Source organism: Rhincodon typus, chromosome 21 (assembly GCF_021869965.1).
Source record: "Rhincodon typus isolate 14 chromosome 21, sRhiTyp1.1, whole genome shotgun sequence".
Lineage (NCBI taxonomy): Eukaryota > Metazoa > Chordata > Chondrichthyes > Orectolobiformes > Rhincodontidae > Rhincodon > Rhincodon typus.
In genome coordinates, this window is record NC_063352.1 from 16140725 (window position 1) to 16168679 (window position 27955).

A 27955-nucleotide genomic window follows, 5' to 3' on the forward strand; every position below is an offset into this window, starting at 1 on the left:
AACACATTACTAAAAGAGTGCTAAAAATATTTATTACTTCTTCAAATTTCCTGGTCCTGGCTAGGTCACAAACATGGCCAATGGTTTTTATTCTGTTGTAAAGTCCACACTCTATATTCAGATCCTGAAACAACAAAACATTTATACTCTCAGTGATGACATTCTACACAAAGCAGGCAAAACAGATTTCCAAACAGAAGGAGAATACATTTCTCATTAAGTGTTGAGCACTGTACCTTTAGAATTTCACCAGTTATTATGAATTCTGCTGGCTTACATTCCGTTTGCTTGGTGTTAATACGGGGTCCAATTCCCAGAAGGCTTTTGAATCGTTCACGGAGGGACGGATCTTTGCTTGTGGGTTTGGACATGATCATGGGGGCGTTCAACCTTCCCTAAACTGAAGTAAATAGTAATGATTAAACCAAGGAGCAGTTCTGCAGACCTGCAAATGAATCCGTACATCCATCAGCAAGAGTGTTACTGCATTCACAAAGCGAAGTTGGTCTATCTAGAAGCACTTGGATAGAACGTTGAACAGTTGTCCTTCAGCTCAGTCAAGAAATAAAAAGCTCCTATGAATGAACTGTGCAAAATCGATCCACAATGCAGGTCCCCCAGTGTGTGTCAAATCTGGTCTTGAATAGTAATACAAGTGCTATTACTGGCCTCTTAGGCCAGGGAGTGCATTTTGGCCAGAATTCCAAACCTGGTTACTCATGAGAGGCCATTCAGTCCCTCAAGCCTGCTCCGCCTTTTCAATTAGATCATGGCTGATTTGTATCATTTATCCATCTTGTACATGGATTGCATGAAGGTGGAATATGGCTTGGTTTGTAATAAAGTAAATGCTAATGGAACATTTTCTGTATATGTCCACAGATGAGCTGGTGCAAAGCAACAATTCTGGAGTCATATCTTGGCATGAGTTAAGGGAGCAAACTGTAGGAATATAAAACATTTGAGTATTGGTTGAGCCATAATTTAACACAGTTAAACAAGAATAACATCAAACTCCATATTCTTGCCACTCACTCCATCACCCTTCACTGACATCTCACACGGTGTTCAAATCTGTTTGCAACTATCAAACATGAAGCCGAGGTTACAAACCAACATCACCTTCGTGCAAAGGACTGTTTACTTCCATCTGTGACATAAACACAACATCAGCACATCTATTGCTCAAACTCTTGCCTCAGTCAGCTCAGTTTTCGCAGATTTAAATTGTGTCTCTTTGGCATGAAAATAAAGTCAAACACTCAACGTACTTATGACAAAGCAATATGGACAGAAACAAAATTCAAGTCAGACTTGTTTAGCCTCAAAGCTCCAGGACGCACATGCCAAAGACAGAAAATAGTCTATCATCAGCAACATAACGCAATATGTTATAGGGCAAAGAGAGAGAAATAATATCCTCTATTGGGGTATTCAAGAACAAGGGGACATAATCTTTAAATTAGCAATAGGCCATTCAAGAACAAAAATCAGAAAAAGACCTCTAGCAATGGAAATCTGAAATACCCTCAAAGATGGTAGATGCTGAGACAATTGAAGCTTGCGAGACTTGAGGGCAATGGATTCTTGTTAGGAAAGATATCAGGGAATACGGAACAGGGGTCTTGTGGTGTAGTGGTCTTGTTCTCACTTTTCGCTCCATAACATTATGTATAAATTGATTAAAAATAACATGGAAGATTGAGCAAAGTGGGTAAATGGCGTTAAGGTATAAATCAGAAATTAATGGGGAAAAGACAAAGTCTGAATGGCCACCTCTTGCTCAAATCAGCAGCGACAAGGTATCTGTCACTAAGTTGTTTTTTTTCTTTAGGTAACAAGGATGTTTAACATGGAGTACAGCCAATGAATTATCTGGTCAGTTTAACACAAAAATAACCATGTATTGCCCGGCTCTGAAGTTTCAGATAAGCCACAACATACTGTATATTGAAGAACTGCAACAGAAGATTCTGTCAACAAGCTCATTAATAGAACTGTCAACATAACGCTCTTGGACGCAAGCAACCCCAGGTTCAGTCAGACATGTCAGAAACATTCAGCACTTATGGCTCCCATTAGTCACTTGAGTCTGAGAGACTACAGCCACTGCTTCTACAAATGACCTTGGTCAGGCACACAGAGTAAGTAGTGATTCTGGCTGTGAACGTAAGCTCCCTCACTGCTACAGTCCAAAAATAAGCAACATTTATCTCCAGTAACATGCCAGTTGTTCTTCCAGTTTCTGGCTTTCCTTCGACAGCTCTGCTCCCAGAAAGTATACGAAATAGAGTGTTGGCACAAAATTTAATTTGCAAACATATTGCCAGAATGCTAAAGAAAACAGAAATCACACTGAAATATTGGCCAATATAATATGCAAAATATACTTGCTGCAGATTTCCCCATCTACTACCACGATTGGAAAATCATCAACCATTATCCCATATAACTCCCCCAGTTGGACAGCTGGATGCAATTTGCAGTCTAGACTTAGATGACACATTTGTACTTGCTGCAAGTAAATTGGGGAGGTAGTGGGATCGCGGTAATGTCTCTAGGTTAGTAATCCACAACCTCAGGTTAATGTACTGACAACATGAGGTCAAATCCCACCATGGCTGATGAATAAATCTGAATTCAACAAAGATCTAGAATATCAAAACAAAGGTAGACTAATGGTGACCGTGTAACCAGTACTGATTGTTGCAAAAACACATTTTGCACACCAACATCCTTTAGGAAAGGAAATTGGCCATCTTTACCTAGTCTGGTCTACGTGTGACTCTGGACCCATAGCAATGTGGTTGACTCTTAACTGCTCGCTGGGCAATTAAGGAAGAGCAGTAAATGCCAGTGGCGTGCAGATCTCACGAACGAATATAAAAAAAATTGCCATAATGCTTCAATCCAAAGTGCTTGCATCCAAAGTGCTTACGTGACATTGTACACAGACAAATCAAGTAGATCAAAAGGTAGAATAATTTTAGATGTAGGTTGCACTCGTAACTAATTCATGCACTAGTACCTGCAATCATAGAATCCCTACAGTGTGGAAACAGGCCCTTCGGCCCAACAAGTCCACACTGAACCTCAGAGCATCCCACCCAGACCCATCCCCCTATAACCCACATCTCCCTGAACACTATGGGCAATTTAGCATGGCCAATCCACCTAACCTGCACATCTCTGGACTGTGGGAGGAAACCGGAGCACCCGGAGGAAACCCATGCAGACACGGGGAAAATGTGCAAACTCCACACAGACAGTCGCCCGAGGCTGGAACCAAACCCGGGTCCCTGGTGCTGTGAGGCAGCAGTGCTAACAGTTCAACAGAGGCACCAGTTCAACTGTACACCAAAGACAACTCTACTCAAGTTCAAAAGGCAAGTTTCCATCAGTTGGACTTATTCAATTGGGATGAAGTGAGATTTCAATATCACATCCAGATTTTGAGAAACACATGGACTCAATCAACAAACTAGCAACCACGTCAAGGCTCTGCCAAGTCCTCCTACAAAAGTATTGATTTAAGCCAGCAGCAGTCAACTGAAGTAGCTGTTGAAGATACCAGTTAGGGTTGCTCTCCCTTAAACCCATTCTCAGAACCTCAGTGACAATCAACACAAACATTATAGCAACTAGACCAGAATAACTGCAACATCAACTTCCACAGTATAACAGCAGACTTAAAAACAAGAACAGAAGACAATATGTTGTATTGATTCGAAAGCTTTTAAATGTAAATGAAATATCCAAGGCACTTCAGGGATGCAAAAACACCAGATCTCAATGCAAAAGGAGATCATGAAATAATAGCTAGAAAGCATACATATTAACAGCAGCAATCTGTTCATGTGAAAAGTACTGTTTCACGAACACATCGGGACACTGCACAGCAGGAAAAATTTCAGTAAAGCCAAAACTCACTGAATGCAATGTGAAAACTTGTTACTTGTGAGTCAAAGTCTAAATCTGTCACATTTTCCAATAACAAACTGATATCCAGCATATAAAAGATACTCACCTTAGTACCAAATAAAAGTTCAATTCAAGATCTAAAAAGTAAGTGCTACCACATCTGTTTTCCTACCTGTCAAACATACAAACTAACAACCGTCTGATGTGCAGTAAAAGGAGCAAGGACTATAGCAGAACAATGATTATTTGTAAACTATATCAACCAACACAATGGGCCGGGTTTTCTGTGAAGGGGCAATCTCTCAGATTAGTGCCAGCTGGGGAGGGGGTATGGATCCAGAGTAGGATGACAAATGTGAAGGAGATAAGCTGCTAGGTGGCAAGGTAACAATACAGCCTGCAGGGTTAGTCAGGGTCAGTGAAGAATGAGTTGGGCAGGTATCAGGGAGTGTAGCGTTGTTTCTACATGGTTTGAGTCTAGTGGAGGGTGGGGGCAGAGAGCAGCGGTTATTGGGTCCTGGCAGCATGGGAGTAGGTTGGGTCAGCTCCATTGGGGTTGGGATCAATTCGATTTCCACAGCTCATGGAGAGGGTTGTCATGTATGGAGTGGGAAGCATCAGGTTAACGTCTGGAGCGGGGTATAGATCTAAGTGTGAGATGTATGTATGGAGTCTGTTAAATACTCAGGAATTACACCATGCATTTAACGGTTCAATTTTTCATCAGCATATTACTTAATTTCATGAGAACCCTGCAAACGTCTCCATTTAAATTGGAGACTTTGGAGCTTCCAAGTAGAAGTATTGCCCAGAGGAAAGTTCAATTTCTTGAGCAACTCCTTCCAGCTTTAAGCACCTCTGCCCCAGCATGAACTTCCCCAAAGGTTCATACACATCTCTCGCCTCAACTCACATACATCCTCCCTTCCTCTTGCATGGATTCACACGTTGCGGTGCGCTCCCCTCCCCTCCCCTCCCAATCTCCATGGTTTCACAAGCCCTCACCCCTTCCCCACTCCGTGTTTTTTGCATGACCACTCCCGTTCCCTTCCATCCTGAGATTCTGACTTCCCTCCCCTCCACGGGGTCTCCCTCCCCCCTCATCTATGGGGGATTCTCCTCTCCATCCCTCCCCTCTCCCATGGGGGCCCTCCCTTCACCCTCCTCTCAAGGGTGCCGCTGACCTCCTCCTCCTCCTCTCCTCGGATTATACCTTCCTCCCCAGGGCTTCACGCCCCCTCCCTTATCTTCCACTGCCCCTCCCCCACAGCGGTCAGGAGCTGTTTGCTGCAGCGGCCTCCCCATTTTGGCAGGTCCAGGCTCGGCCTCACTGCCCGAATGCAATCCCTCTCCCCTTGACCCTCAGCACCGGTTGCCACTCACTCTGCCGCCTAATCCGTGCTCGGCCGCCTCAATCACCCATTCCCACCAACTCCTAGCTCCCGCAGCAGGCCCAGCCTTCCAGGAACTGACGTCACACGTATATGTACATCCGTCTTTGGCGTGCGTCTCATCGCGGTGCCTGCCGGGGATTGTAGGCCCGTTGTAGTTTTGGCTCAGACGTTATTGCCATTCGTTCCTGGACCGTTAATGTTCCCCATAAGACCAGCATTTATTGCTCCCAGTCCTCCGACTATCCTTAATAAGTTCTGAGCCTTCATAAATGGCAATGAATTGTTCCGGGGCGGCACGGTGGCTCAATAATAGTAGGAACTGCAGATGCTGGAGAATCTGAGATAACAAGGTGTAGAGCTGGATGAACACAGCAATAGACCCGAAACGTCAAGGTTCATCCAGCTCTACACCTTGTTATCATGGTGGCTCAATGGTTAGCATTGCTGCCTGACAGAGGGGGTTCGATTCGTCCCCTGGATCGACTGTCTATGTGGAGTTTGCACATTCTCGCCCTTCCGGCGTGAATTTCCTCCAGGTGCTCCGGTTTCCTCCCACAGTCCAGAAACGTGCAGGTTAGGTAGATTGGCCATTCTAAATTGCCCATAGTGTCCAGGGATGCGCAGGCTAGGTGGATTAGCCATATGAAATGCAGGGTTGCAGGGATAGGGGTTTAGGTCTGAGTGGGATGCTCCTCGGAGGGTAGAGTCGATGGGCCAAATGGCCTGCTTCCCCACTGTCGGGATTGTATGGAACTGAACAAGAATGCAAAAACATGGACAAGTTCATGCATAGAAGTAGAAAATTAAAGTAGTCCATAAAACTAAAATCAAACTGAAATATTAGCTCTAGCTGAGTAGAAGATTGATTTATAAGCAGTGATATCAGTCCTTTCGATTGAGTACATGTAAAATTGAATGAAGGATTAATCCTTGTAAGAGCATATGTTGTTTGCTGATTAATAAAAGAACATCATTTTTCAAAATTAAAATGTAGCAACAAGCATGAGCAGTATGTACAAATCAGCCATGATATGATGAATCATTGATTAGTAAGGAACATTTAGGTTGAGGTTTCATTGAAGCTAAAGTATTGAAAGTATTTTCAAGGAACAGTACATGGCACATGTTCTGAAATGCAAACTGTTCCAATTGATCAGCCTTCCCGGCTTTCAATGTAAGTCACTCATGGCTATCAGGAAGCGACCTTCATTGTATAAACTACTCCAGTGAGATAAGAAGATGTCCTTTCAAATATAAAGACATCTCTGCTGGGGGGAAGTGTGAAGAATAACATTTCTATGATCCGCAAAACCAAACGATTGCACTACATGAATGTGAAATTTGTGTAGCCTCCTGAACTATGAGCGTACATAAAGAAATTGTGTTCTGCTATGTTACAAAAATGGTCAGACTTCAAAAGAATTTTGTTGGTATTAAAATGCATTGGATTGTCATTGAAGTGAAATAGAAATGTTGATTCTTACTTCACATGATGTTCGGTGCATTTAAATTAGTAGATGGAAGATGATGTGGACTGTATGTTCCATTGCCAGATGTGTGCTGGCAATATTCAGACAGTACATCAGAAAACTGACCCTGGGGAGGTGTTTTTTTTTTGTGCAATAATAGACCAAATAGATCATGAGAACAATGTGAATGTTAAATCAGTACAAAAAGGGCCACTCAACTCTTCAAACTCAGTTCTTCAAGATTACACAGAAAGTGTCATCATTTCTTTTTCTACCTCACCCCAGCTACTGCTGAAATCATCATCTCTGACTTCCTTACCTCTAAATCTGGCTTCTTCACTGCCCTCATAAGTTGTACTTTTGAACTCCACTATGACTTCCATAGGAAACATAAGCAAAAGTATCCCTTTCATTCCTTCAAATCCGCTCCACAATTTAATAAAATTATCACTAAGGGTTCCTGTTCCACACAGTCTGCTTCCTTCACTTTGTTTCATTTTAAGGTCCACTTATTTATCATCCATTCTACTCATCGACTTCCACTGGTTCACCATTTGAATTTCAAAGTCTTTAGGCTGATCCACAACTTCCATGAACTCATTGTACCCTAACTCTGCAACATCTTCTGATCTTATGTGCCCACTTGTACCATCTGGTCTACAACACTAGCTTCTTCTTCATTGTCCACTCCCTTGATTCTATCACTGATAATAAGACCTTTATCAGTTTGGTGGATACACTGATGGAATCTCTCCACAAAAACTTTCCTTGCTACTTTTCTTCCCACCTAGAAGAATCCTTAATACCTACTCAATCAAACATGTCTCCCTAACTCCGTTTTACTCCAATGCCCAGATGTACAGCTTAGATCATGGGGAATTTTGTAACTTTAATATTATCAGCTGTAATCACTATGCTCTGTGTTAGGAGCTTGTGAGTTTAAATCCCACTTCAGTACCTTGAGCACAAAATCCACAGTGACAATTCTGTACTGTGGAGTTGGAGGCACAAACAGAGGTAACATCTTGCCTGCATTTACCCTGTCAAGTATTTTGTAGGTTTCAATAAAAATCAACTCTCAGTCTTTAAGATACTGGAGAATACTGGCCCAGTTTTCCAAATCTTTCTTCATAGGACTGTCCCACCATCCCAGGAAGCAGTTGGTGAACCTTTGTTGCACTCCCTCCATATAACCTTCCTTTGCACACAGTATTCCAGGTGTAGTCTAACCAAAATTCCATATAATTAAAGCAAAAATTCATTAATCCTGTACTCAAATCCTCTTGTGAGAAAGGCTAACATGCCCTTAGCCTTCCTAATTGCCTGCATGTTAGTCTTCAGGTACCTTTCTGTACTTTCAGTTTGCCATGTTTATAAAATCATGAGGGGCATGGACAGAGTGAACAGCCAACGTCTTTTTCCTAGGGTAGGTCAGTCCAAAACTAGAGGACTTAGGTTTAAGGTGAGAGGGGAAAGGCTTAAAAAGGGCCTAAGGGGCAACTTTTTCATGCAAAGTGTGGCGTGTGTATGGAATGAGCTGTCAGAGGAAGTGGTGGATTTGGGTACAATTACAACATTTAAAATGCATCTGGATGTGTATATGCATAGGAAGGATTTAGAGGGATATGCTGGCAAATGGGACTAGGTCAGATTGGGATGTCTGGTCAACATGGACAAGTTGGAGCAAGCATCTGTTTCAGTGATGAATAACTCTGACTCTATGTTCTTCACTAGTCACTGAGCTTCTTCAACTCCTCACGCAGCACACCTCACTACCTATGCCATTCAGGTATTTTCCTAATCAGCCCGTTCAGAGAAGTTATAACACACCTCTGGAGCAGGTGGGACTTAAACCCAGGCCTACTGGTTCAGAGGTAGGGACACAACCACTATGCTACAAGAGTCCTTGTCCCCTCACATGTATTTTTAATTTGTTTTCATTTAACCTATTCTTTGATCAACCGGTTCAGAGATGTTATGACACATCCCTGGAGCAGGTGGGACTTGAACCCGGGCCTCCTGGTCCAGGGGATACAGACACTACCAATGCACCACAACAGGGCCCCTAGTCCCCACATACAATTCATTGTTATATACGGTGAGCACTTTGGGGCTCCAGAACTGTTACTTGCAACACCCTACGAGTTGCAGTCTGCCAAGCAGAGAATGACCTGTTTACTCCTACTATCTGTTTTCTGTCTATAGTCAATCATTAATCCATGCTGGTACATTACCTCTTGTCCACTGTCTTTTAACTTTGCTAAGCAACTTCCTCTGGGGGCCTTTATCAAAAGACTTCTGATAATCCAAGTTTATTATATGCAGCAACAGCGTACTTTTTGTTTTCAGAAACCTCAAAAAAAATCCATGCTAACTTTACCCGATCAGATCATTATTATCCAAAATATACATTTATCACATCCTCTACAACAGATTGTAACAAATCTTCCATTACTGATGTCAGGCGTCCTGAAAGGCATCAGCGTCAATGCCATTCTATGCACTATACAGAGGTCTAATTATCCTGAAGCATTGTCAAGGATGGCACAGCAGCAAGAGCGAAGAGTAAACAGCATGTTGGGCCCAGAGTATCAGGGATAGTATTCCGGTGGAAATCAGGGAAGATTGGGGGCGGGGAAAGGACCATTCAGACCTTAGAAGCTCATTCCCAACCTTGACTGAGAAGTAGTGAACAGGACATGGGGTTAAAGCTGGTCAGACAGCGTTAAGGGGAAGCCCCGCCCCTCAATCGAATGTTGTGACATTTCCCGGATTGATACATTTTAGTAGCGCGAGATTTAAAGGGACCGTGACCCTCCGCTCTCATCTCACAAAATGCGTGTGGGCATTATGGCGTCCCCCTCGCCTTATTTTACACCGGGCGTACTGACTCGGAACATGCGCCGACGGGTGTCCGTGCCCCGGGAGCTGGAGCGGGATCCTCAACCCGGCTCCAACTTAGCAAAGAGCCCTGCCGTTGGTAGGTTGGCGGCAGGGGAAGGGAAACCTGCCCGCAGGCATGCAGCAGGCCAACCCGGCCTCCAGATTCAGGCGGACACGATCCAGCCTGGAAATGCGCGGAGGCAGAAAAGCGAGCCCTTGCAGACTGCTGGCATTTCGGGCCGAATGCTCGGCCGGCCGCAGTCTGCTTCCTCAGTAGAGGACACACCCTCTAAATGGGAGCCGAAGGACTGGAGGGAGCAGTTGGCTAACATTAGGGAAATGAGGAAGTGCAGGGATGCGCCCGTGGACCACATGGGCGCCGAACAATGCTTCGACAAAACGGCAGCCCCCAAGGTAATTCAATAGAACCCAGATCCTGTGGCTAAACTGAAACGTGCACTTCTTTAGCGACTTTTCTGACTGCTAAGACGCTGCACGGTGCTTCAGAGTTAAATATGTGTGGTATCTGGCGATGGTAACCAGTTTGTACGTAAGAAGCTTTCTCAAACAGCAATGAAATAAATGATCATTTGTTGGTTGAAGTATACAGATTGACAAAGAAACTATACCCTATTCTGTGATCTTATAATAGTGTTGCCATAATCAACAGGGTTTTTCTCTCTCACTTAGAGAGACATTAGAGTGATGAATTTAACTTGAGGTTCACCACACCGCAAGTGAGGAGCAGGAAAGCAGGACCTCCATTAGTGAGCATGGGAACTAAACCCGTGCATCACTCTGCATCACTAACCAACCATCTAGCCAGTTGAGCTAACTGACTCACCTGAGAAAAAGCCAACAGAGCCTGGAACACAACAACCTCCTGATGCGGAGATGAGAGTGCTTCAAAACTGACATCACTTGTCTGTGTTCTTTGCACACTTGCCATTTGGATTAAGATAAGGATGGCAGCTGTTGAAAGGAAAGGAGAGCAGGAAAAAATGTGCCACAAGTCTCCTTCATTCTTGATACTTAAAGGCATGCTTGAAGTTAAGATAGCAGTAGAAATAGGAATGGATCTGCCTTGGCTGAATATTGCCACTGACTATTTTGCTGTGTCTTTGTGGAATTCTGTAGGTCATGAGGTATCAGGTGCTTTTGTCACTCATGCTGTCCAGCCAAACCAAGGATCAGGTGACATTTGCAGCAATGAAGCAGCTGAGGGAACATGGCTTGACTGTTGAGAACATCCTCAAGATGGATGATAAGACGCTTGGAGAGCTCATCTATCCAGTTGGCTTCTGGAGGGTTAGTGGACAATTACTGAATAGCTACCTTACATCTGAGCATCTTCCCCCATATGCACTGCCTAAAGCTCATTTCTCTTTCATTGATAATGGAATTCAGCTACTTGGGCCCTCAGTTCTGCAGTTCCCTTCCTTAAGCTCTCTGACTTTCTGCTTCTTTACATGGGTACATCAAACTTACCGCTTTGTCCAAAGTTTTGGTCATATGCCCTAAAGCTTGTAGTTATTGAAATTTGTTCTCTACTATGAAACAGCTCAGGAAGTTTTATACATGAAAGGGAAGATCATAAATCTTGTTTGAGTTTGAGTTTTGATCATTTTAGTGTTAGTGTTCTGTTGGGCGTTATGGTTTCCTATCGACATATTTGATATAAAGGATATAGTTTGCATGTGATATCGTGAGGCAAATTTTCAGTTATTAAATTTTAATATTTTAATTCCTGTTGCCACTATAATACTGACATTTATTCTGTACAGTGTGTTTGGATCCCAAACCACCTAAGAAGTGTTCAGTTATTCTGTTTGTCAATCATTGCCCTACATGCAGGTCTCAGTTTTCAGTGGGCCAGTTGGCTTTCTTATATCAAAGACATTTTTAATGCAGTGTTCAACTTTATGCAAGGCCCCTGTTGCACTACTGAATGTGAATCTGAGTTACTACCTTTTATGGCCGCACAGCTGCTATCAAAAATTGATTTGTGGGAGTGGGGAAGGTGTTAAGAGGGAGTGAAAGTGTGGCCTTTGGGCAATTTCAGTTGAGATATAGATCAGTTATGAAATAATAGTGAAACGGAGGGGCTCAAATACTCAACAGCAGCTTTCATTTTTATTATAGTAACAAGGTTGGGTTCAATTTGGCCAAAGACCCTGCAGTGACGTATTGCACTGAATAGCCTCCTTCAATGGCATATCACTGTGTGATTATAAGATGGTTTACAGGCAAGATTTCCAAGAAGAATGTGACACTAAGCCACACAATGTGTTAGGAGAGGTGACTGAAAGCTGCTGTTTTTCAGCAGCACATTCAGCATGTGCCAGTTATAAATATCTGCCCAGGTTCTACAATTTCACAGCCTAGACAGGGAAAATGCTGCGGTTATACAAAGCCCTGGTTAGACCCCACTTGGAGTACTGTGAGCAGATTTAGGTACCACACCTTAAGAAGGATATATTGGCCTTGGAGAGAAGACAACATAAGTTTACAAGAATGAGACCTGGACTTCAGGGGTTAAATTATGAAAAAAGATTGTACAAATTAGACTTGTTTTCTTGAGAATTTAGAAGGTTGAGGGATGATCTGATTGAAGTCTTCAAGATATTGATAGGTAAAGACAGGATACATAAACAATTTCCACTGGTTGGGGATTTTAGACTTGGTGGCATAGTCTGAGAATTAGGGCCAGACCATTCAAGAGAGATGTTAGGAAGCACTTCTACACACAAAGGGTGGTGGATGTTTGGAACTCTCTTCCATAAACAATAGTGAATGCTAAATCAGTTGTTAATTTTAAATCTGAGATAGATAATTTTTTGTTAAGCAAAGGTGTTAAGGGATATGGGCCAAAAGCAGGTATATGGAGTTAGACCACAGATCAGCCATGATCTCATTGAATTGTGGAGCAGGCTTTAGGCTTGAATGACACACTCCTGTTCCTATGTTCCGAACAATTCTGAGAATGATGGTAATTTCAGTAACCTGGCAGTATCAATAAGAAACCCAGTCATTTGTCAAGCCGAGCCCTTCTCTTCCACTCCCTTCCTTTCTAACATGCCGCACCTCCTTTTTTTTTTTTGGTATTGTTTTGAAATTCATTTACTGCTTGCAAGACTAGCATTTATTGTCTTTGTGCCAACTGCCTTGTTAAGTCATGTCAAAGGGCAGTTAGCACTCTTCTTAGTTCCTAATCTCACTGCAGCCCAATGAAGCTGAATTCCAGAGTTGAGTTGACTATCCTGGATATCAGGATAGCATTTGACAGTGTGTGGCTCAAGGAGCCCTAAAAATGTTGGGAATGAGGGGCAAGACTTTTACCTGTTGAAGTTAATCATAGCACAAAAGATTATTGTAGTTGATGGAGATCAATCATCCTAGTCTGAGGACATTACTGCATGAGTTCCTCCCAAGTATTGTCTTAGGTCCAACCATCTTCACCTGCTTCATCAATGATCTTCCCTCCATCATGAGGTCAGAAATGGAGAGATTAGTTGATGACTGCATAGTGTTCAATGCCATTCAAGACTCCATTCCCACATATACCAAGACATGGACAACATTCAGGTCTGAGCTGTTAAGTGGCAAATAACATTCACACTAGTGCCAGACAATGACTATCTCCAACTAGAGGGAATCTAACTCTCTCCACTTGACACTCTCAATCATTACCTTTGCTGAAACCCCACAATCACATTTTGGAAGTTATCATCGTCCAGAAATTTAGTCCAGCTATATGTATTCTGTGTGGCTCTAACAACACTTGAGGAGCTCAAAATATTCCAAGACATAGCAGTCCACCTGATAGGCATTACCAGCTCAATCATTTAATCCCTCTTCCACTGACACACAATGGCAGCTATGTGTATCATCAGAGTTGTACTGTGGCAGTTTGTCAAGTGTCTTTCAACAGCAGCTTCCAAACCTGCGACCATCACCACCTAGAAGAACAAGGGCAGCAGACACTGAAACAATTCCCCTCTAACCAAGCCACCATCCTGACTTGGAACAATATTGCCATACCTTCACTGCCTCTGAATCAAAATCATGGATTTCCTTTAGTAACAACACTGTGGGACTACCTACTTCAGGGGGACTGCAGCAGTTCAAAAAAGTGGCTCAGTACCTTCTTAAGGGCAATTAGGAATCAACGACAAATGCATTCACTGAGTAAGGATGCCAGATTTTCTTCCCTTAAGGACTCAGTGAGTTGTTTTATATTTTACAATAATCCAATTACAATAATTACCATGACTGATTTATGTAAATAACTGAAATTAAATCATTTAGCTGATAAGGGGGTGGGGGTGGATATGAACACCAATTTCTGGATCATTATAGGCCAGGCCCCTGTGCAGTGACATAACGACGAGATTACAGCTCCTGCAACTGAGAGACAGAATTGATAGATTGTTGTTGCCTTTACATCCAATTCATTATGTGATTTACCCATGCAGAATAAAGTGAAATACATCAAACAGACCACAGCAATCCTGAAGGAGCAGTACAATGGTGACATTCCCAGCAGTGTTAGCGAGCTTGTGAAACTTCCAGGAGTAGGACCAAAGATGGCTCATCTCACCATGAAGATAGCCTGGAACAACGTGTCTGGCATCAGTGAGTACCAGGGGCACCAGTAACAGAATGAAATCGAGGAGTCAACTCGGGGAGATCAGCTACCTACCATTTTATGGGCATTACAGCAGTGGCAAAGTCTGATAGCGGTAGCATTGTAGGAAAATACAGAGACTTCCCATTCCAAGAGAATCATTCTGGCAATAATGTGTGTACCGTCCATGCCACTGGATGGTGCTGCAGTGCAGAATGAACTCTTGTGTTCAAGTATTGATCTGATGGACTCCTGGTACAAACTACCTACCTGCAGTAATGGGTGAAGTAGTCAGGGAGCTCCTTTTCAAGGAGCTTGAAGAGGCAAATTTGAAGCAAAAGCTTTGTGCCTTCTCATGCTCTTTGAAATCTAGCAGTTCTCTTCATGAGAAGTATCTGAAATATACATAATGAATCAAACTGCTTACACAGCAGAGGTCCAAGTTGATACTTTTCTGGATGCTAGGTGGAAGAGAGGCAATTCATTAGAAGTTCTATGCCAATGCTTAAAACATCCACTGGTGTGAACTCAGATCAGGAAGTGGACCCCTTTAGTAGTTGAAATTCAATACGTCAAATTATTTTTTAAAAACTCTGATGGCTCTTGAATGTTAAAACAGTTACTGGGCAAACTGGGGGACTAGCCAGTATAATCAATGACTTGAGCATGCTTCCAACGCAGAACTGAAGAAATGCTGGAAAGGTGTCTTGAGGCTGTGAAAGGTGCTATATAATGCATTTGTTTTCTTTGCATGTCTTTGAGCAGTTGGCTTTGTATTTCATGTCAAAAGATGACCTCAGAGCACGTGGGCTTATTTTCTGTCCGATTGATCTCCCAGACTTGTACAGTGCAGTACGAAGATCTGACCTTGAGGACTGAAAGTTTATGACAATCCGTATAACTTTGATCTGTGGCAATGAAAACAAAAAGGCTTGGGTTTGTATGGCAACTTTCACAAACACAGGAGATCCTAAATCCTAAATCCTGATTACAGTTAGTTCAGCACTTCTTTCAAAGTGTAGCCACTGTTGTAAAGTAGGAAACCCAACAACAAATTTGCACAGAACAAACTGCCACAAATAACAGTGTGATAGCCAACAGGTTACCTGTTGTAGCGTAGTGAAGTTAACTGAAGTTGGCCAGGACTTGGGGAAAGCTTCCTGGTCCTTTAGAATAATCTTTTTACATGCACCTGAGAGGCCAACCAGGACTTTGGTGTAACATTTCATTCAAAAGCACCTTGGACAGTGCAACACATCTTTAATGCTGCATTAATTCTGTCAGCCTAGATTTTGTGTGTCTGGAGTGGCTATTTGAATGCACTACCTTCTGATTAAGAAGTGAGAGCACTACACACTAAAAGTTTTTTTTTCCATTTTCAGTGGTTTTATTCCCAGTGCCTGCCCTTCCAATTATTTCACTGCTCAGTTTGTTAGCTGTTCGACATTAAAACGTGCATGAAGAGTTCTCTGTCTTCTATGTGAGATTGACTGCTAGAATTCTTGAGGAAGGCGCTGAGAGACTGTGTGTTTCTGCTGGTTGTCAAATCTAAAACGCGGGTGCACAGTCCCAAAATAAGAGGACAACCGTTTAGGACTGAGCTGAAGGGAAATTACTCAACCTGTGAAATTTTTTACTCTCCGTAAAGGTTATGGAGGTTTAATTGTTGGATATATTTAAGAGTGGGATGGAGTGGTATTTGGACTCTGAGGAAGTCAAGTGATATGGGGAACAGACAGGAATATTGGGGGGAGGTTCACGATGATCATGTTGAATTCCGACCTGCTCAAACACACATATAAAATTCCACCATCGAGCACTGTGCAGCAAAACTATGACTGATGGAAAAAGGAGAAATAGTGAACTTGAATTAATATAGCACCTTCTGTGACCTCTGTTCATTCAAAAGTACCTCATAGCCAATGAATTACTTTTGAAGAGCTAGTCACATTTGCAGCAACAATCACGACAGACTGTTCCAATTGTACCATTCCAAGAATTCTCCCCGCTGCAGATAAAGAGAGGACAGTGCATATCTGCACTAAAGAGACAGAACTGGCTCTGAACAAACTGTTTTGCCAGCAGAAAATAAGCAGTTGTTGACAGAACAAATCATAGTCCTCCCTGGAAACGTTCCAGATCACATAGGCCACTGGAAAGTAAACTTGCTTTTCTGTTTAGTAGGACTGTATAACTAGCTAGATTAGATTTCTTCCCCTGTCTCTCTTTCTCCTCTTTCTCTCTCCCTCGTTGGTTTTGTCCAGAGATTGGAAGATGATGAGAGCTTTTGTAATACCACAGAAGATCAACTTACATATAGACAGTGTTCTTAAAATAATTGAATATCCCAGTGTTTTGTGTAATAGAAAGCAGAATTTGGCAGCAAGCTACTCAAGGAAGTATTAAGGCACTTTGACCAAAAGCTTGGTTTGAAGAGGTTGATTGTAAGGGACATGTTAATGGAAGAGAGAGACGTGGTTTGGTTTAAGGGTCAAACAAACTGAATGTACAACTGTCAACATCGCAGCCATTAAAATCAGAATGATCAACAGTCCAGAATTGGAGTGAAGATGTTTTGGAGGGCGGTAGCGCTGGAGGAGATTATAGTGATAGGAAGGGGAAAGCAATGGAAGGTTTTGGAGACAAACGTGAGAATTCTAAAATTGATGCTTTAAGGTTATAAGCTCATCGTGTCATTGCAAGGCAGGTTCTGCACTGTGTTGCCTTCATGAGACAGATCCCCAAAATGATAAAGATGAATGCAACATGAGAGGAGCGTTCAATGAAGGCCAGCTATTTTAAAATACAAATGGGAGGCTCAGCTAGCCCAATGATCCACTCCAGTTCCCATTTCCTATGTTCTTATGAGATTCTTTTACCCTCCTATAAACAGCTTATCTGCTTAGATCCAGAGCCCCAAAATGAAGTTGGTTAGAGACAAAAAAAACTGCAGAATCCGAGGTAGACAAACAGGAGGCTGGAAGAACACACAAGCCAGGCAGCATCTGGAGGAAAGAAGTCAACATTTAAGATATTACCCTTCTTTAGGACTGGATGTTGGGGTACAAAGAGCTGCAGATAAAGAGGAAGGGAATAGCGAAATGGTGGTGATAGGTGGTGGGCACTGGTAGTAGCTACGACCTGGTTAGTCGATGGGAGGGATGAATCTGGTTTGTGAGTGGAAGGGAGGTTCAGAAGGTGGAACGGGAGAGAGGTGGTGGTGCTGGAAAGGGAGCCGGGGGATGGCTATTTGAAATTGGGGGACTCAGTGTTGAGTCCTCCGGGCTGTAGGGTGCCCAGGCGGAAGATAAGGTGTTGTTCTTCAAATTTGCGTTCTGAATCACTGTGACACTGGAGGACGCCAAGGACAGACATGTCGGGGGTGGGGTGGGGTTGCACCAGGGTGGTGGGGAAGTTGAAATGGGCAGTTACCAGGAGGTTAGGCCGGCTGTTATGGGCCAGGCGAAGATGCTTGGCAGAACAGTCACCAAGTTTATGTTTGGTCTCACTGAAGTAGAGAAGACAACGTCAGGAGCACCAGATGCACTAGACTAGGTTGGAGAAGATGCCTGTGAAACTCCGTCTCACTTGGAAGGACTGTTTAAGGCCTGGATGGAGGTGAGAGAGGTGCTTTGTGGGCAGGTGTTGCATCTTCTGCAGTTACAGGGGAAGGTAACTATCGAGTTGGAGTGGTTGGTGGGGAGGGAATGGTCTTTGCAGAAGGCAGAGAGGGCTGGGGAGTGGAACATATTCCAGTTGGTGGGATCTAACTGGAATTGGCAGAAGTGTTTGAGGATGATGTGTTGGATGCAGAGGTTGGTGGGTTGGAAAGTGAGGACAAGGGGGACCCTATCTTTGCATTTGGTGAGGGGGAGGTTGTTTAGAGCTGTGGAGCAGGGAATGGAGGAAGAATGGTGGAGGGCTGTCGAGATGACAGAGGGGGAAGAAAGAGCGTTGTTTGAAAAAGGCCAACATCCGGGATGCTTGAGAATGGAATGTCTCCTCATCAGAGCAGATGCGACAAAGATGGAGGATTTGGGAAAACGGGTTGGAGTTTTTGTAGGATACAGGGTGGGAGGAGGTATAGTCTAGGTAGCTATGGGAGTCTGTGGGTTTATAGTAAATGTCAGTCCGTATACTGTCGCCAGAAATGGAAACAGAGAGGTCAAGAACGGGGAGGGAGGTGTCTGAGATAGACCAAGTGAACTTGAGGGCGGGGTGGAAGTTGTTAGCGAAGTCGACGAACTGCTCCAGTTCAGCCTGGGTGCAGGATGCAGCACTGATGCAGTCATTGATATAAGGGCGGAAGAGTTGGGGAACAGTACCGGTGTATGTACTGAAGAGGGCCAGTTCGACACAACCTACAAACAGGCAGGCGTAGCTGGGGCCCATGCGAGTGCTCATAGCAAACCCCTGGATTTGGAGAAAGTGGGAAGAATTGAAGGAAAAGTTATTGAGGGTGAGGACTAGTTCGATGAGGCAGAGGAGGTATTGGTTGGGGGTACTGAATGGGTCTGTTGGAGAGGAAAAAACTGAGTCCATGTAGACCATCCTTGTGGGGTATGGACATGTATGAATGAACAGATGTAAAGATGAAGTGCTGGGGACCAGGGAACTGGAAGTTTCCAGAGGTGGATGGCATGGTTTGTGTCCCGGATATAAGTGGGGAGTGCCTGGACCAAGGTGGAGAGAATGGAGTCAAAGTAGGAAGAGATGAGTTCAGTGGGGCAGGAGCATGTGGAAACGATGTTTTGGCTAGGGTGGTTGGGCTTCTGGATCTTGGGGAGCAGGTAGAAACAGGAAGTGCGGGGCTGGGGGACTATAAGGCTGGAGGCAGTAGAGGGGAGGTCACCGGAAGTGATGAGGTCACGGACAGTGTGGGAGATGGTGGCTTGATGGGCCATAGTGGGGTCATGGTCAAGGGGGAGGTAGGGCATGGTGTCGGAGAGTTGGTGTTCGGCCTCTGTGACATTGAGGTCCATCCTCCAAACTTACCACTGCCCTGCCTTTGTCAGCTCTCTTCCAGCCCCACCTCCTCCCTTCCATTATACTTTCTGAACCTCCCTTCCAGCCACCAACCGGGTTCATCCCTCCCATTGACCAGCCAGGTCATACCTACTACCAATGTCCAGCATTCCACTACGCCCCCTTTATCTGCAGCTTCCCTTACCCCCATATCTAGTCCTGAAGAAGGGTATTACCCAAAATGTTGACTGCTCCTTTCCTCCAGCTGCTGCCTGGCTTGCTGTGTTCTACCAGCCTCCTGTTTGTCTCCCAAAATGAAAGTGTTTAACATGCTGGTCTTCAATTTTGTTCCACTTCCAGTGAACAGTCAGACAAATTTAATTAATCTGTGAGTCAATATCATCAGTAATATCAATACAGTTTGGACAGAATTGGCAGATAAAGTTGATGGGGATTTTAAGTGTATGTGAGCTTGACCCAAAATCACTTGCATTTGAGTTTCCACTGGTTCAAAGTTCAATTTTCCTTGGTTCAAGGTTCAAGTTTTGTCCCAGTCAAAACTGGCCTTGTTCCCAGGTGACCGTTGCATGTTTCCACCAATTGTGCTAATTAAGGAAGGCTCTTTAAATTGCATTCATTTTCTTAGGCACATTAATACACAATTTCTAAAAGAATTTTCATTTCAAAAAGTAATTTACTAAGAAACAACTGCACGCCAGTGAAGGTTGTAAATGGCTCAGTATACTTTCTAAAATTCATTTTCACTGATTTTTAATTGGGTCATTCACAAATGGAGGACTAGATACTCTAATTAAAAATGCTTTCTTTGGTGATAAACCCATTTTTAGCTGTATTACTAAGACAACCCCTGGCTCCTAGTCTTAAATATACGGAAAAAGAAACAAATAAGCAGTTATGTTCTGGTATGCTGGCCATTGCATTGATTCATGGCAGACTCTGCATTTGTGACAATAGACTTAAATTTTACTTGGACTGCAACTTCACTTTTTGGGTGCAATTTCCCAACAGTGTATTAGTTTTAAATTCCCTCCTTTAATATTCCAATCAAATTTCTCTTGTTCTAACCAAAGTTGCTCTATTGGATGGTAGATTTATGCAGCTTATGTACATTCCTGTCCAGAAGATACCGTTGCATTTATGAGCGTGGTGAGCACTAGTAAATCCTAGAGGATATATAATACAATCCAATATTTGCAACATGGTGTTGTTGACTTGGTTTGATAAACCCATTTCACAAGTACTTAAATTCACCTCAGCACCCAACTAATTTATTTTGCCTGTTTTAATTTTTATTTCCAGGTGTTGACACCCATGTGCATAGAATCGCAAATCGACTAAAGTGGGTCAAAAAAGAGACCAAAAACCCAGAAGAGAGCAGATTGGCGCTGGAAGAGTGGATGCCACGGTAACTCAGGCTGGGGGGAGACCTCTACATGTAACCAAGTGATGGTGCTTGTAGTGCAGACAAAGAACCAATAATTGAAGATGTCTTGACATCTTGCAGGGAGTGAAGCTGACTTAGTATCACAATTAGTAGATGTTCCTAAGTAGGTTATCCCATGAAGGGAATAACATTTGGTTAGGAGTGGGAAAGGGAGAGGATTCACTGGAATTTAGAAGAGGTGATCTAATTGAAATATCTAAAATAAAGAAAGAGCCCAACAGGGTAGACGGTAGGAAAAATGGGGGATCTAGAATATGGGATCACAGTCTCAGAATAAGGCTGCGTCAACTATCTTGGACTGAGGTCTGGGACGGCATGGTGGCTCAGTGGTTAACACTGCTGCCTCACAGCGCCAGGAACTCGGGTTTGATTCCACCATCGGGCGACTTTTGTGTGGAGTTTGCACATTCTCCCCGTGTCTGCATCGGTTTCCTCCGGGTGCTCCGGTTTCCTCCCACAGCCCAAAGATGTGCAAGCTAGGTGGATCGGCCATGCTAAATTGTCCATAGTGTTCATGGATTGTAGATTAGGTGGGTTATGGGGGGATAGGTCTGGGTAGGATGCTGTGAGGGTCGGTGTGGGCTTGTTGGGCCGAAGGGCCTGTTTCCACACTGTTGGGATTCTATGAATACAGATGAGCAGAAATTTCTTCACTCAAAGGATCATTAGTCTTAGGAATTCTGTGCCCTAGAGAGCTGTGGATTTACAGTCTTTTGAGTATATTCAAGGTCAAGATCTGATGGATTTTTTGGTATGGAGGGAATTAGGAATATGGAGACAGTGGTGTAGAGGTAGAAGAGCAGCTATGATTTTTATTGACTAACAGAACGTGCTGGAAGGGCCTTCCAACATACCCCAGCTTCAGTTTTTTTTTGTTCTTCTGGGCCAAAGGAAATGGGGAAGAACATGATAATTCCAGGAATGGTTGCACAACCATCACGTTGTTACATCTGAGCTCCTGAAGTCGCAGCCTATTGCAGATATATAACTAGAGGTGCCTTCATCACTCCAGCTTTATGGGTGACAGTTTGGGTCTCTTTTTGTTTAATTTTGTCTCAAGATATGGACCTCTCTGTCAAGGCCAGCTTTTATTACCCTTCCATAATTGGACTCGAGAAGCTGGTGGTTCAGTCCGTATAGTCACTGTTGTAATTTAGGAAATGAGACAGCCAATTTACACGCAGCAAGGTTCCACAAAGAACATTGAGAATAATGTCAAATTAACTTGATAAGCTAAAACAATGATTGAGGGATAAGCATTGGGCAGGTTACCAAGGAGAACTCCTTAATTACTCTTCAGTTTATGCCACATGATTTTTTTACATCTATCTGTGAGAGCAAACAGGGCCTTAGACTAATGTCATACCTGGAAGATGGCACCTTGGATGATGCAATGCTGCCATAGTATTGCAGTGAGTGGTTCCAGTTTATGGGTTCAGGTCTCCACAGTGGCTTGCAAATCTATAATCTCTAATTTAGGGACCTGATTTAATCCTTTTGCAGAGGGTAAATATTTGCACTGATTGCCTTAAGCCTTCCTGTACAGCAAGCTGAATATGGAGTGCCCCCACTGATGATTTTTTTTCTTTTATTTTATATCCAGAAATAGTCTTACTGAATGTTTGTTTTATTCCCCCCCCCCCACCAAATTACCTATAGTGATTTTTTTTTTAAATCGCTGATGATATTAAATCAACATTATTCTTCTTCCCTAGGGCATCTAATTTATGGATGTAACAGCATCCAGTAGCATCCTTCCATCATCTTGTTGCACAACCAGCTCAAACTCTCCTCTTGTTGCCTGTCTAAATCCATATATGACCATGAACCCCCTCCCCCCTCCACGCCTGTCACCAAACTCTCTCCTACTACAGCAAATCCTTCCCCAACTTGATTCCCTAGCTCTATCTCACTTTGTGTTCACAATTCATATAGTTGGTTTTTGTGGAATCAACCAATGGAAATCCCACAAAGTATTTTATTTTAATGAATTTCCCCCCCCCTCCTTCCTTTCTCTTTCAGGGAGCTCTGGAGCGAGACCAATTGGCTGCTGGTGGGCTTTGGTCAGCAGATGTGCCTGCCAGTGAATCCTCGCTGTGCTGTATGTCTCAACAGAGATATCTGTCCCACAGCCAAGAACAATCTTCGGAAAACAAATCCCAGGCTTCCTCCCAGCTCTCCGGTTCAGCCTTGCCAACAGCAACAATAATTAAATCCTTGTGTTTAGATGTTAGATTGTGGTATAAATTATTCAAAGGATGGGGAGATGTTTGTCCCAAAGTTAACTAAAACAGAACTGTATGTGATCTTGTCAATGGATTCCAGTTGCTGGTGGAGCATTGAACTCAATTGAATAATGGTGTTCCCAGTGAGAACACCGTGCAGTTCGTAAAGATGCATCATTAGCAGGACTGGGTATCGCAGCCTGGTGGCAAGTGCCTTATACTTAGAGAGCCAGGCAAGTCTCCTATGCTAATGTGCAGTTTTACATAGAATTTAGATGCATCACCAGTAAACCAAATGGTTGAAATTCCATTGAGTGCTACTTTGGGTAACACAGCAGCTCAGTGGTTAGCACTGCTGCCTCACAGCATCAGGGACCTGGGTTTGATTCCACCCTCAGACGACTGTGCGTGGAGTTTGCATATTCTCCCCATGTCTGCATGGCTTTCCTCCCACAGTCTAAAGATGTGCGGGTTAGGTGAACTGAGCATGGGAAATGCAGGGTTACAGTGAAAGGGTAGGAGTGGATGCTGTTCAGGGGGCTAGGTGTGGAGTCAATGGGCCAAATGGCCTGCTTCCACACAGAAGAGATTCCATGATTCTAGCCCACTGATTAAGGTGCTTGCTTTAAGTTCTGATTTCCTCCCTGCTTCATCGGGTAAACAACATGAACCAGTGGGCAATAAATTTTGCTTCAGCTTGCCAACCAATGCTTTGAAAATAGAATTTAAATGATCGCTTAGCATCCCTTATTAACCTGTGGTTTGGTGTACATTTTTGTGTAAGTAAATAGAAGTGCGGTGGTATCCTTATTTGGCATATCTATTTTTGGTCAGTGCTTTTTTTTTTTGAAAAACAAAAAGCATTTTCCTTGTATTCCTCCCACCAATCACCTAGATCAGCAGAACAGGAGACTTATTCTCACGTCTCATTTTCCAGTCAGCCTGTTTCTGGGTTAAGATTACTTTAGAGTTTCATGTCCGTGGAAGTTAGAAGCATTTAAGTCTGAAAGTTGATAGGACCGTTTTATTTAAAATGCCTTAAATGTGAGTGGATGGGTGGATAAATATTTCACACGACAGATGCAAATCTCAATAAAAGAAGAACAATCGTGGAAATACTCAACTTTAATCAGATAGCATCAGTCACTAGAGAAACAGAACAGACATCAAGTGGAGAACTTTTCATTAGTTTTAGATGAAGGGCTATTAGAATATTAATCCTTCTTTTTCTCTCTCCACAAATGCTGCCTGATTGGCTGAATATTTCTGGTACACGTGACAGAGGCGCTTTACTTTGCACATGTGGAGGTGCTGTTGTTGAACTAGGGTGGACAAGGTCAAAAATCACACGATGCCAGGTTTATTTGAAGTTATAAGCTTTCCGAGTCTTGCTCCTTCATCAGGTATCAGTGAGAGAGGTGGCATAAGACGCAGAATTTATAAGTAAAAGATCAAAGGCTCATAGGTTTGTTCAGTACTTTCGCATCAGTTCTCAGATGGCTGTTAAATCTTTAATCAATTAGAAATGATTAATATGCAAATCCAGAGTTTCTCAAGTCACTGCCCCGAGATAACTAAGGGTTTTTATCAGTATACCAGAGCTGACATCTCAGATCGGACAATGCATTTTAGGTATGAGGCCTTATTTAGAATCTTGCTGTGTATTAACTTGGAGTCCAACTGGTTTTATTTCCATGGTAGGAATTTATAAAATGCCACATTGATTGTCTATAAATTGTGTGCTTCTTGAACAAAATAGAATGCATCTGCAAATGGAAATTCACCTCATAGATTTGTGCGTGTGCGTGCATGCATGAGGGAGAAAGAGAGAGTGTGTGTGTTCTCCTCTTTCTCCCCCCCCCCCCCATGCACATACATAATATAAATCTATAGGGTGAATTTGAGATTGTGGATACATATTATTTTGTTCAAAAAGTATACAAATTTGTAGACAGTCAGTGTGACATTTTATCAATTCCTACCCTGGAAATAAAACCACTCTGACTCCAAGTTAATACACAGCCAGATTCTAAACAAGGACCTGACCTGAGACATCACCTCTGGCATACTAATAAAACCTTTTATCTGGGGGCAGTGACTTGAAAGAAATTCTGGGATTTGCATGTTAATCCTTTCTAACTGATTAAAGATTTAACAGCCTGCTTAGGTTCATTCAACACATTCGCATCAGTTCTATGACCCTTTTGATCTTTTGCTTATAAATTGAGTCTGATGCCACCTCTCTCACTTACACCTGAAGGAGGAGAGCGACTCCGAAAGTTAGTGTCTCCATATAAACTTATTGGATTATAACCTGGTGTCGTGTGATTTTTGACCTCACTTTGCACAGTATTGCTTTTGAAATGTCACTGCTCTCTCAATGCACCCTTTTCCATTCAGCACTAACTGAACCCTGTAATTTGTTCACTCTTTCCTTTGAGCCCTGTGATCTTATCACTTGCCTTACTGTTTCCAGCAACGAAACATCAAAGATGTGTTCCTTGCAGCAGATAAGTACAGCAAGACCAATGGCCAGAAGCTGGGTTAAAAGGTTTGGAAGCAACGAGGAAACAAATCAACTTATAATGCCAAAGGTTATAGCAAAGTGATGCTTTCTCTGCCCATCCTCTTAATTCCTTTGCTTGTTATTTCAACACAATAATTCATTTATTCATTAAAATGTAAGAATGGAACACCTTAACATATGAAATGTGCTTTCACTAGTATCACCAGAGCTATCTGGGCCATTATTTGGATAACTGGTTGGATTGTTATAGTCTGTCACTAGTCATGTTTAAATCAGTGCAAATTCGTTAAACTAACCCTAGTACCATACCGGACTTCAAACACATGAACACCAGAGAATCCTAGTACGTTCATGTATCAGGCAGATGCTGTCTAAATTTTAGGGTGAGGCCAATTACTTCACCATGGAAGTAAAAGCTTCTGATTGGTACTAACTCAGGACAGATGCAGTGTCTTGTAAAATGGATGCATTGCATTGTTCAACTCTATTGTACAAATATAAAACATTCTAATTCTGATTTTGTACTTGTAGTGTTTTACCTTCTCTAATTCGTATCTTTCCTTGTATATTAAGTAGCAGTACATACAGCACTGCAAACTGTGGGTATTGAGATAAGTTAAATTAACCAACTCTTCTCTCTTCATACAGTTTAACTATCTCTTGTGGGTGAATGCAGAACCTGTTAGTAGATTCAAAAGTATTTGGGAAAACTGTTTTAAATACATAGAAATTATCAGGGAAAACAAAAACAATCTAAGGAATAGACTGTGCACACAAATTGGAGTGTGGCTTGTCTACTAAAGCATACTGAGATAGCTATAACTGAATGGGCAAGATTGTTCAGCCTGTCGAACACATGCCTTTCAAGGTATGCTCAGGAAAATAAAAAGCAGATGACGCTGGGAAAATGCCTGGAAGCCCAAATACTGAGATGATGGGATGTATGCGGTTGGCAATACTGTTCAGTACCTTAACTCTTCTCCTGGAGTGTGGGTGCTTGGCTGTGGTGGGGGAAAAGGTCTGTTGCTATGTTATTGAGAGTCAATTAGAAGATACAATGTAATCACAAAAATTCCACTTTTTTCATTCAAATAAAACTTATATAAAAATCAACACGAATGGTCATAAAAAGTCATTTTCCCAAAAAGTCTAAAACAAGATTTGTGGACTGAATTTTATGAATGGGTTCAGTTTTGCTATTGTCTTTCTTTATATAGTTTGACACAGTAAAGTTTATTTTAAAAAACAGGTTCACATAGTGTGTCCTCGTTGCAATTGATGAATGTTTTCTCACTGTGACTTTCTTCATTCTAATAATTCTTCAATTTGACTTGCCACTGGTCAATGTATAGCTGAGAAGCTGTGTAAAGCCAAAGCACAGTGAACATTCTCATCATCAAACCATAAAACTGAATGCGAAAAAAAAAAAAAATCTGCGTAAGTCAAGTAGTTGTACTTGATTAGCTCCAACTTTGGGTTGTGGAATAAGCAAAACAAGAAGGTTGTAGTTCGGATGACCAGGGAAATAATTATGAAACCCTGTTGGTTATTTGAATTAGAGTCATAGAGATGTACAGCATGGAAACAGACCCTTCGGTCCATGCCAACCAGTTATCCTAAATGAATCTAGTCTCACTTGCCAGCATTTGGCCCATATTCCCTCTAAACCTTCCTATTCACATATCCATCCAGATGCCTTTTAAATCTTGTAGTTGTACCAGACTCCACCACTTCCTCTGCCAGCTTGTTTCATACACACACCACCCTCTATGTGAGGAAGTAGCTCCTTAGGTCCCTTTTAAATCTTTCACCTCTCACCTTAAACCTATGGCCTCTAGTTTTGGACTGCCCTATCCTGGGGACAAGACCTTGGCTATTCACCCTATCCATACCCCTCATGATTTGATAAACCTCTATAAAAGGTCACCTCTTCAGCCTCCGACACTCCAGGGAAAATAGCTCCAGCCTATTCGGCCTCTCCCTATAGCTCAAACCCTCCAAGCCTGGTGACATCCTTTTAAATCTACTCTGAACCCTTTCAAGTTTCACAACATATTTCCGATAGCAGGGAGACCAGAATTGAACACAGTATTCCAGAAGTGGCCTAACAACTTTAAAGCACAAAAAGAGGAGCCCGTCTGGTCTACCCTGATGTTTATACTTCCCACCTGGTTCAGCTTTCGTTTGATTCCTTTCCCTGTCATGTAATTACATAACTTCCCCCTCAAAAATCTGTCTCCTATACGCCTCAACCAATGTGATAGCGCATTCCATATTATAGCCAAATATTATGGTCCCTCCCATCACAGCTGCAATGTCTTATCTATGAAGGGGTTCTGGTTGATGGATTTTGATTAAAAGATCTGGTAGTTCACCCTTCAGATTTTGAGGAAAGAATTGCAGTCTGATGGGTCTTTCGTGATAATTATAACCTCCCAGTTCATAACCACAGTGCCAGAACCAAACAGGGCACTGAAGT

At 42.7% G+C, this 27955-nt stretch overlaps 2 protein-coding genes across 3 annotated transcripts in view; one reads left to right on the forward strand and one right to left on the reverse strand.

The window, feature by feature from the left end:
• Positions 1–5405, reverse strand: part of tsc2 (TSC complex subunit 2) — a 53631-nt gene extending 48226 nt beyond the window's left edge. The window contains exons 1-3 of the mRNA XM_048609691.1: positions 5305–5405; positions 237–400; positions 38–124 (exon numbers count right to left, since the gene is read on the reverse strand). Of these exons, the coding sequence (XP_048465648.1) occupies positions 38–124; positions 237–377 (228 nt within the window). The 5' untranslated portion in view covers positions 378–400; positions 5305–5405. The remainder of the gene's footprint in view (positions 1–37; positions 125–236; positions 401–5304) is intronic.
• Positions 5406–9587: 4182 nt separating this feature from the next.
• Positions 9588–26589, forward strand: nthl1 (nth-like DNA glycosylase 1). 2 transcript variants are annotated; one of them, XM_020512485.2, is made up of 5 exons: positions 9588–10081; positions 10805–10975; positions 14143–14302; positions 20580–20685; positions 22747–26589. In XM_020512485.2, the coding sequence occupies exons 1-5, from the start codon at positions 9620–9622 to the stop codon at positions 22931–22933; spliced, it is 1086 nt and encodes a 361-aa protein (XP_020368074.2). In that variant the 5' UTR covers positions 9588–9619; the 3' UTR covers positions 22934–26589. The 2 variants fall into 2 exon arrangements, with proteins under 2 accessions (XP_020368074.2, XP_048465495.1); XM_048609538.1 differs by having other exon boundaries at positions 25426–26589.
• The last annotated feature ends 1366 nt before the right edge of the window (positions 26590–27955 follow it).

What these genes read in the sequence shown, in the direction of transcription:
- nthl1 (XM_020512485.2), top strand. Translation starts at nt 9,620, where the DNA reads ATGCGTGTGGGCATTATGGCGTCCCCCTCGCCTTATTTTACACCGGGC. An exon ending in GAACAACGTGTCTGGCATCA is followed by an intron (nt 14,303 to 20,579) that starts GTGAGTACCAGG and finishes TTTTATTTCCAG; the next exon opens with GTGTTGACACCCATGTGCAT. An exon ending in CTGGAAGAGTGGATGCCACG is followed by an intron (nt 20,686 to 22,746) that starts GTAACTCAGGCT and finishes TTTCTCTTTCAG; the next exon opens with GGAGCTCTGGAGCGAGACCA.